This window comes from Vipera berus (genome assembly GCF_964194415.1).
Source record: "Vipera berus genome assembly, chromosome: 1".
Lineage (NCBI taxonomy): Eukaryota > Metazoa > Chordata > Lepidosauria > Squamata > Viperidae > Vipera > Vipera berus.
Window position 1 is genome coordinate 143,391,161 of NC_138202.1, and position 10,992 is coordinate 143,402,152.

The window sequence follows — 10,992 nt, forward strand, 5'->3', positions numbered from 1 at the left end:
GAACCAGAAGGTGAACTTGATACATACAAACACTAAATAAAGATGTGTATTTTGGTTGGAGATTCCTGTTAAGTATATTTTATTTTCTTTAGAATAGAAATAATGTATGATTGTGCACAGTACACACCATTGGGGTTTCTATTATAATACATCATAGCTAAATTTTTAAGAAGCAGATCTCAAAAATTCACCTTTGGTATGTGAAGAACTTTCTAAAATACCACTTTTTAGTAACTTCTTTATTACTATAATAAAGTTGAATAATAAATTCAAATCAGATCCTGTATGATTAAATGCAGTGCAGATAACAGAATCATGTTGATTAATAGCAGGTATGATGTTGTGATGTATATATTTCAGAGAGTCATCAGTCACCATTCATTGTTAAAACAATCATAATGCTTGCAACATATCTATGCCACAAAATTTACTCAAGGTCCTAAACTTTGGGAAAACATACACATGAGGCTTAATAAAAAGTTAGAAATGATTAAAAAAAAGATTAGAAGATTCTTGAGACATGTTTGAGATCAGGTGGGGTAAAAAAAAAAGCAAAGTAAAACTAGGTGAAAAATGGGATTAAAATTGCTGACATGTTTAATAATTGTATAATTAAAATGCCACAATTTCATTCACATTTTGAGGAACAAAAAAAATGAAACTAAAGTCAAGTTTAAGTGCAAATAAAATTTCCAAATTAGAAATTAACACACTCATTCGATCGTGAACATAAGACTATTAAATCATATTAGAAGAGACCATCAAAAAATCATTTAGACTTCAATTAAAGCTATTACCATTAAAAGATCTGCATCTTCAAAATGCCATGAAAAATTAATAATGATTGCCAATCAAAGCAATATCATTTCTCTAAGGGGTTATTATAGAAAGAAATCACTTAAAGTCAGCCCCCCCCCCTCTCCACCTGATCTGTCCCTGGCTTGTGCGTCACCATATGCCGCTCGAGCTGGGTGCGGTAGGCAAATGTGTAGTTGCAAAGAGGGCAAGGGAAGTTTTCCTCGTTCTTCTCATGGCGATACTTGATGTGTTCCTTCAGGGAGGTCAGGCGCTTGTAGCCCCGGTCGCAGTAGGGACAGGTCAGCAGCTGGGCAAAAGCATCTGGAGTTCCAGGTGGCAGATCTTTAACCAAGAGACGTAGGGGAGAGAGAAGCCAGCTGAAAGGTCAGTAAATCAATGGCAGCTAATGGGCTTATTGCCCAGGATGGATTGACAAAAATCACTCCAATCTGTCTACACTAGAGACCCATGATTTCTACCTAGGCTGAAAAACCACATCAATCTTTTTTTTCTTTTTTTTTTTACACACTTGGAAGAGAGAAAAAAACACCCCTTGGATACTGTTCACTAGAAAATTAACTCAAATTTTTGTTTCACGCTTTTCTAAGACTTTATTCTACCCACTTCTAGACAGAAAGAGAAATATTTTGCTTATCAATGCTGTGTACTAAATTACCAGTTCTTCAGCTCCTTATATATTATCTTCATCCTCACAAATGCTTCTTTCAGCAGCTTTTTTCCCCCTCCTGGGTGCATTTTGAGACTCAACGAGTAATTCATAATTTGCTTGATAAAAACTCAATCATTCCAGAGTAAAATTAAAGCAAGTACACCAGTCCTTTAAATATAACCTTTATTTCCTTTGCTATTTGCTTTACCTACAGAATATTCTCAATTTGCTGACTCAGTGTATATATATATATATATATATATATATATATATATATATATATATATATATATATATATATTCACAATATGCTGAAATTACAGTCCCAGCCTTTGCTCATGAAATTCCATGCTTCTGCAGCTGTTCTTCAATTTTAAGGTAAACATCCAGGCATGTAGTGCATTTATAATTGCAACAGCTGCAAAAGGTCGAGACTGACTAAAAATGAATTCCATCCTCACCATTTTCTTCTTGCCCATTGGCCTCTGGAGTGCCAAGGCGAGACAGTTCCTCTGGGGCTTCTGGGTAAATAATGGCGGTATCACTGCGTTGTAGGTACTCTGCTATACTGACTGAGTGTCCATCTCCTTCCTCCAGTTTTCTCTTAGCAAAATATTCTTCGAAGTCTGATGTGCAATTTGCATTCTTAACTAAAATGGAAAAAGGGACAAGCAGGGGAATAGATAAAAATTAAATCTGTGTGTTCGTCCTCTGGGAGATTATAAACCCCTCTGTAGAACATTTTGAGCTTCTTCTTTGGTCACCCTTATCTCCACCTGGTTTATTTCACTAATCAGAAAATTAATAACTAATTTTTTTCTCTGATGGTGATATTTACTAATGAAGTAGGAAAGCTATGCAGAGGCTTCTATATCACTAGAAATGTAAAATGGGTACTCTTTTGTATTTTAGAAGGCATATTTCAGGACTTATAAACAGACTTATTGTAATTTAATTTCTACATACAATCTCTACATAGGAACATTTTACTCCATTTTTTATATGTATGCACAGAACTAAACGAATCATTTTTCATACTTTCACATATTCCAGTTTAACTTTACACTTATAAAAAAATGTCAAACTTCAATAATGTAACTAGAGCCTGAGAGCAATAAATCAGTAACATCCATCGTCAAATCAATAAGGGTGGATTGATAATTAGAGAATGGCAGACCACTAAATTTAAATCATTGTTAAACCAACCAAAATATTTAGCATTTTTGCCTAAAAGCAACAGAAAAGAAAATCCATTGTTGCGTAATAGGTTTCTAAGTATTAGATCAATTCACACCCCTGATCATTCAAAAGTACTTTTAAAAAATGGGGATAGGAGAGAGAGGAAGAAAACCTAAAGGAAATATCTGATTCTACAAGATATCTAAATTGTTCCAGTAAAATTAAAATCCAAAACCACCAAATTCCCAAAAGTTGCTTAATATCAATTAAGCAATTCTGCAATATTTTTATAGCTAAACTTAATAAAAATGGCTTCACTTCCTGTCAATGGACAGTATCTTTCTTCATACACAATGTGTTGAGTTTTCTGTTGAGCTTTCTCGCACACATACATATACAGTTATTTAGTTATGGTTCTGATTAAGATGGAAGAATCAAATGGGTAATCATAAGGATTAAGATAGGAAAGGCACATTTCATAGCACGACTAAAAGGATGTAGTAATGAATTCTTGAACATATGAAGTACTATAAAACTCTTCAATGCACTTGCTGCAAAACATGAACACAGTTTCCCCTCTAGAATTAATTTTAGGAAAAGACATTGTGTTTGCTGTATTTGTATGCATACATTTGTGGTTGGGAAGGAAGGAAGGAAGGAAGGAAGGAAGGAAGGAAGGAAGGAAGGAAGGAAGGAAGGAAGGAAGGAAGGAAGGAAGGAGACAAATGTGTATGATAAAGTTGTTCTGCATTTTGAAGAACCTGCATCTTATCATACAGTTTTGGACATGGTAGAAAATTAGTAATACCAGGGCTTTTTTTCTCATAGAACGCTCAGAACGGCGTTCCGGCACCTTTTTTCGCACTCATACACACACACACACACACACACACACAAGCTTTTGCACAAGCTGTGCTACTCCCTCTATTGGCTTTCAAAAGCCAATAGGCTTTTGAAAGCCAAAAGGAATTGCTGCTAAGCACACCAAAAGACCCGGCTGGCAAACGTTGCACAGGCAAGTTGTCTGCAGAGAAGGTGAGTTGGCAGGAACTTTGCACCCTTCCCTGCTGCCCAACGACACCATCTCAACTAAGTAAGTGAGGACAAGGAGTGGGAGGTGGGTTCTGCGGAGTCCATGTGCACTCCTTCCTTGTGTTCACCTGTGTCAGCCAGGCTGATGGCCTACCTGGTGCTGTACCTGTGCCGTCATCACCTCGCCCTGTGAGCCTACGTGGCCACCCTGCAGTGCCTGGCCTGCACTGCCTCCGCCGCCCACCCCACACAGCCCTGCCGTGTAGAGCAGGCCCTGCTGCTCCCACAGCACCAACCATTCTGGCTCCGGCCCCAGGGAGGGCAGCCCACCGCCAACACCCCTCGGGATTGCAGCAGCACTGCCTCCCCCATCTCCTGCACCCACCAAGATGAGAGTTCTGGCACCCTTTTTTTTTTTAGAAAAAAAGCACTGAGTAATACCATACTAATATTTTCATCTGATCAACTCTAACTATTCTCTTTTTGTCTAAGTAAATATCTATATACCAGTAATGTTTGCAGTTACAAAACTGTAAATAGAGATAGAACATTTCTTAGGATGTTAACTCTATAAGACTATATGATATTCTTCTATGGCCATCACTGGAGTCATCACTGATAAAGATATATAATGTGTCTACCAACAGATTTCAGTCATTAGATCAGGGATGCAATTTTTCTCATCTACTCCATTTCCCCCAGGACTGATACCCTAGCAGTTTTATCTTTTATATCACCTCAAGTGTTTGGGATCAGACTCCAAAAATGTTTTACCATGGTAAAATCTAGGCTAAATAAAGGTACATTTGGAGCTGGTAGTTTGTTAGCTATATGACCTGATTCAAAACCATTGTTTGGTCCTTTGGTGTGACATTTTCTTTTTTTATTATCTTTAATATTTAGGATAATAAAGAAAAAGGGTGTCATATTTCATTTCAGTGGCAAAAAAGTGAAGACTATAGTAAAAAAAATCCTCTTTATTCTGATTTTTTTTTACTGGACCTGCAGCTTTCATATTAAATTTGTTCAAGCTGGCCTATAATTATAGTTCTCTACAGTAGCTGGAATTGCCTGCTTTGTTAGTAAATGTCTCCTTTGCTAGCAAAGTTGTACATTATTCAGTTTCTGTATATATTTAAAAAAATCAGGAGATCAGTCAAATATTTATGTCTACCTCATACACCTTAAAAACACTGGGATTTACTAAGTTGACAGATTCGACAGTAACAGTGTTTGCAGCATGATGACGTGGTAAAAGGATAGTATAAATATCAAATTTCATATGGTTGCAGATAAGGAATTAGAAATTTTCTGTGTTACTGTATTTACCCATCAATGAAATATAACTGATCAGCACTATAACCAAAAACGTTATCTTCCTCTCAAAATCATAAATGGCTATTTTAACAGGGGGAGACAACAGCAACAACAACAGGCTTTCCCTTGTACGCTCTTTGCAGAAATCCCCAAAATATTGATTCCTTGTGAATTTAAATTGCCCACAAAATGACAGCCCCATCTGTGATTCAAGCTTTTTAGGAAGATGTAAAATGTGTGGCCTTATTAAGGAAGTCTTGTTTTAATTAAAGACTGGGGCAGGGTCTCCTTAAAGACCTGGGAGCCTAACATCATATTGTATGAGCATAAACCACACTCAGGAGGGTATATATTTAAAGGAAACATTTCTAGGGCTAGAAATGTTATAGTTATTTCTTATGGGAACTCTTGCTGTGAAATGAAGATAGCTGCTCTTAATCGGCAGCAAAGCTAATAAAACTGCAGCCCCCATTAAGGAGGAAGTGGCAGGCCATCATTGGTATACACAGATTAGAACCGAGGAATGATCAGTTCTTTCAACTTGCCAGCTTTTATTTCTGTTTTCATCTTTACTAAGAACATTTTTGCTACTTAAAGAAGAACAAGTCTTAGTAAAGATCAGTTCCCGCTACTGTTACCGAGAAGGTGAAGGTAGAAAGGAAATTTTCTTTAATTTTTGTGTATTTGCTCATCCATTTCCTAAAAATAATACATAATGCAGTGGCTTAAACTAACACATATGCAAATTGTGACTAAATGTAAAACAAACTTATTTGAAAAGTTGTTCACATTGCAAAAGCCACTCAAATGTGGCAGCTAATTCTGGAACCAAGAGACTCATAAATACCCTGACATGATTTTGTTTGTTTCTTTTTCAAAGGCTGTAAAACACAATATCTCTTCATAGAAAGCAGATTTCAATCATTCAAAGAGAAAATGACTCACCCAACCATGTAACTGAGGGATTGGGAGACCAATCATGTTACTGTATCTATCTAGTTCTGTATTTGAACTCGCACATACTGTAAATGCTTATCACTCAGTTAGAACAATTAATCAGTGGAACTCCTTGCCTCCAGAAGTTCTAGTGCTCCAAAACTAGAGGTTTTTAAGAAGAGATTGGACAACCACTTGTCTGAAATGATAGAGTTTCCTGTCTGAGCAGGGGATTGGACTAGAAGACCTCCAAGGTCCCTTTCAACTCTGTCATTATTATAGTACCCTTCTTAGATTGCATTCAGACATGCATTTGAAACACTTGGAGATGAAACTCAAAAGAAGATTTCGACCAGTATGTCATACAAAGCCTTGATACTATGAATTTCTCAAATGCTATGTTCAGTTGAGAAAGAAACTATACAAATTTCTTTCTCAACTAAGTATCCTACCACAACTCTTGATGCATTTTCTTCTAGCAGAAGGGATGTAATACTCTCACAGAGGTAAATAAATACTGCTGTATTTATTGCAACCTTTGGTGACAAGGAGAATAAATGCTGAGAATATCAAAAGCACAAGGGAAAAGTTTTACATGTGATCTTTCATAAAAATAGCCATTTGAATTTAAAAGCTATACATGGCTTGATTCTTGTAGATCACATTGCCAAACTCACCAAATATGTCTTTTCATGGTTTGTTTTTAATCTCAGAAAAACAAAGGTTCATTATGGTGCTCCAAGTTCTGCACTATAGTTGATATATATTGAAACATAAAGTCACTTAATTTTACTTTTTATGGATTATGTCCCTATTGATAGGGGAATATATGTAACAAAAATGAAAAGAAAAAACCCCACTCGGCCTCATCTTCAATATGCTTTTATTTTTCATTATTTTTTCCCATTAGGTATTAGACAAGTCGGTCTGTTATGTTATCTAATAAGAACATGTGGGTGTCTACTGGCATTAGAGATGCGTGAATAATAAATCCTAACATTTTGGTGCTACCTTCATTAGTAATGTTTTAAGTGGGCATTAAGATGGAAACTAAAATATGGAGAATAGGGAACAACTTGGTTACCTTATTGGAAACAATGACTATGGTCTCCTTATACCTCTGAAGTTATATCAAGTTATACATCCTGGAATCATGCAGCAAAACATTGTTCATTATATGGAGTAGCTGAGATAGAGATACTCCCAATCAAATGCCACATAGCAGTTGCATGGAACCATTCATTCATTCATTCATTCATTCATTCATTCATTCATTCATTCATTCATTCATTTGATTTGATTAGATTTGTGTGCCACCTATCTCATCCCATGATGGAAGTGGGCACTCATTTTCAGAATATAGTGAGCTTCCAAACTGTATCTTAATGGCCCTTGTGTGTGACTGAAAATGCTGGATTAGAGAGGACTTTGGGTTGATTTAGAAGAATATGTCTTGCATTTTTAAATGGAAAATGGTTGGAACAAAAGAACTCCTACAAGACAAAATGTTTAATACGGTTTAAACTAAGAAAAAAAAAGACTCTTGGACTACAAGGAGATCAAATTAGTCAATCCTAAAGGAACTCAACCCTGACTGTTCTTTAGAAGGACAGATAGTGAAACTGAAGCTCAAATACTTTGGCCACCAAATGAGAAGACTCATTGGAAAAGACCCTGATGTTGGAAAAGATTGAATGCAAAAGGAGAAGGGAACAGCAGAGGATGAGATGGATAGATAATGTCACTGACGCAATGAACATGAATTTGGGCAAACTCTGGGAGACAGTAGAGGACAGAAGGGCCTGGCATGCTATGGTCCATGGGGTCTTAAAGAGTTGGACACGATTTAGCGACTAAACAACAAAACTAAACAAAAAAGGTGATAGCTCAGAAACCAAGATGCTTTGTTATCAATGCTACTTTCTTCTCATCTACAAGGAAACAGATTTCTGAAAAAAGTGAGCTAAGATGGCGGCGCCTGGAATGGCTGCAGCTGCATTGGCTCTTGAAGGCGAATAGTTTTGGGAGGGATAGTAAGGGCTATAGGCCACATGATCAGGAAGATTTTAATGTGTTTGAGCAACATGGTGGAACTAAGGTAACATACGACATACGGCCGACAATCTTTGCTGGCATGGCGAGTTTCTAGTTGTTTTGTAACTGTTGGTGAGACCATTAAAAGTCGTTGGCGCTGTTTGAATTTGTTCTACCAGCAGCAAGATCTGACTGCTGGCCTAGTGATGGATTGTATTGCAAATCAGGGCTGTTTCCAGAGGAGGCACAGGAGGAGAGGACCTGCAGCTTATGGAGCGAAGGAACTGGATGAGGCTGTCGGCAGGCCCAGAGGAAGAGAGAGAGGCTTTTGGAGGAGTTGGTGGCGGTGGCAGCGTGCTCCAAGGGCGAAAAGAAGCAAGGCCTCTTTAAGGAAAAGGTGGAAGAGTCAGGATCAGAAAAAGGAAAGAAGGCGAGGGTGTCAGAATACAAGCTAACTTGAGGGCTAATCCGCATGGAGCCCCATTTCCATCTGTCCTGTTTGCCATCGTTCACTCCCTAGAGACTAAAATGGACAATGTGAAATTTGAGCGGGCCCCGAACAAGGAGTATATATCAGAGGTGGTGACCCTTTGAGAGCTGTATGCAACGAAATTTCATTTTGATGTATGCTGATTGGTGTACATTCAAAGTGACAATAAAGTTACCATCATTATTCATTATTTCTAAAAAAAAGTTGGACAACATGAAAAATGTCCAGAAATGAAGACAAAACATACTCAATAAAATATTTTGGTTTGATGTTTCTATAAAATGCATACCCATCCCATTATTTAAAATATTTTACAGTCTGTCATAGAATAGAAGCTCTTTCTGGACTGAATTCCAGCATATAGATATTGGGGGAAAAAGATAAAAGGAGAAGGAGAAGGAGAAAAAGATATGGCATGTTTTGAAAACGTTCCTAGTAACATCAGTGGATCACTGATTTGCATCAGCATGAACCCTTTGGGCAAATTTTAAAACATTGGTTATTGGACGTATCTCAAACTCTCATCCAGGAAAGTGAACTCACTGTTGAATTCTTTCTGTTCATAGAACAGTTAAACAAGCTGTAAAAAACAAAAAAAAAAAAACAAAAACAAAACACAAGCTCCCAATATAAGCCCTTACCTGTTCCATTGTTTCCAGTGGTTTGAATGGCAGCTTCTGGCCCCATGGTGTCATACTCTTCCTTCATTTCTTCTACAAAAAAAGAAAGCATGTTTTCAGTGTTTCACATGCCAAACAGTTTATTAAAATACTGATCAAGTGACAGTCAACATAGGTGACTGTCCATTTATGAATGTCTGGTTCTTTTCAGTCTATTTAATGCAGTTGATCATGTCTGCTGAATGGGAAGCTTCAGTTTGCACAGAATGGATTTTCTCCACATTAATAGTTATTGTTGAGTATTGGTGTTTCTATGAACAGAACTGGGATATTACAATATGACAGCATTTCCTGTGAACTTAGTAGTTGGAAAGAGGTGTCCATATAATCACAGAAATAGTTGCAGCTATACTGTGATTAAATTTGTGCAGCAATTACATGACAAAGAACCTTAAGAAAATTCACCCTGCCAAAACTCACCTCCCCTGATTGAAACTAAGTCCACACTTACTTATGACAAATTATAAGAAAGGCCACTAAATTTTAACATCGATGGAAAACTTTTATTTTGGTTCCTGGAATAAACAGTGACAATAACCCTATCTGTCTAAATAAGGACAGGCATGGTATGTTCACCAAGAGCAAAATTACATTAGAAAAGTATAGACTGCAATGTGTCTATACAACCGTGTTATAATGTTATGAAATAGTTAGCTTATAAACACAGACACTTCACACTTTTCTGGACAGGTTTGAGCTTTTCACTTCCTCTTGGCTTCACCTACTTAATATAAGGAACAAGAGTAAGTGTACAGCTTTGAGTTCCTTGGAAGAAGGGCAAAATAAAAAAATGTGAAAAATATATTCTTTCAATGTATTACTTTAAAATAATTTTCAGTGGTATTTTTGTGAAACTAGGATAGGTTAATTTATCCTTTCGGTCTGTTTTAATCAGTCTTTATTGCCTTTCATTCATTGTTGTTGTTGTTGTTGTTGTTGTTATTATTATTATTATTATTATTATTATTATTATTATTATTTCATTGTAAAAATGTCATACTAAACAAACCATAGTTTTCCCTGCCACTTTCACTGGCAAAAGAACCTTGGAAATATACCCAAGATGTGAACTGTTAGTTTCCAGAGCTTAATTCTAACTACCTTCTTGATCTTTAAGGTGCTAGAGATTGCAGCTATTGACGGTTGTGTTGATCATCATATAACTCATTTTTACCATGATGGAAAACAATTGGCATCAAGAACTACAGTATTAATTGGCCTTTGGGCAAATGATGTGAACAGTACTGATATTTTATATAGGAAAAACCCCTACTAATTGACTATTATAATTTATCTTTTTTTGTGTATGGCAGCAAAATGCAAAAATGCAATGCAAACCTATAGCAAAGTTATCTGAAAATGAATCCCAGTATGTTCAGTGGAGATTTCTCTTAAATAGATAGATAGGCACAAAACTGCAAACTAAAGTTCTTAATGGGACATTTCTGCAACCAGATTGAAAATAGCATTAGCTTGTGGTATTATGTTTACATTGCTGTATTTTTGGTCTTAAATATTTTGTAGAACAGCGCAGCATATTTTTGTATTGTTTATTTTGTCAGTTACGTTTAGCATCTCTCTAGTGGCTGCAGGTAAATTTTAGGAATAGTACAAAAAATAGTCTTTCTTTCTCTGCTAATATCTTTATCCGGTTACTCTCATATAACATTTTCCTTATACATATTCTTAAATGAGCCTAAAAGAGTCACTCAACAGTGAGATAGGTGGCATATATATTTAATAAATAAATATAATAAAAATATAGGATTCTATTATATAGTTAGTAAAAACAAACAGTATAAATTATCAATTTTAGTGAATAACATTCAAAATCTTTTTTTTCAATAGTGTGAAAA

At 36.2% G+C, this 10,992-nt stretch overlaps 1 protein-coding gene across 7 annotated transcripts in view; it reads right to left on the minus strand.

The window, feature by feature from the left end:
* ZEB2 (zinc finger E-box binding homeobox 2) overlaps positions 1 to 10,992 on the minus strand; it is a 171,726-nt gene that overhangs the window by 29,700 nt on the left and 131,034 nt on the right. For all 7 annotated transcript variants that reach the window (XM_081328091.1, XM_081328088.1, XM_081328090.1 and 4 more), the window contains 3 exons: positions 9,098 to 9,169; positions 1,930 to 2,118; positions 926 to 1,140 (listed from right to left, as the gene is read on the minus strand). In XM_081328091.1, coding sequence (XP_081184217.1) covers positions 926 to 1,140; positions 1,930 to 2,118; positions 9,098 to 9,169 — 476 coding nt within the window. The remainder of the gene's footprint in view (positions 1 to 925; positions 1,141 to 1,929; positions 2,119 to 9,097; positions 9,170 to 10,992) is intronic.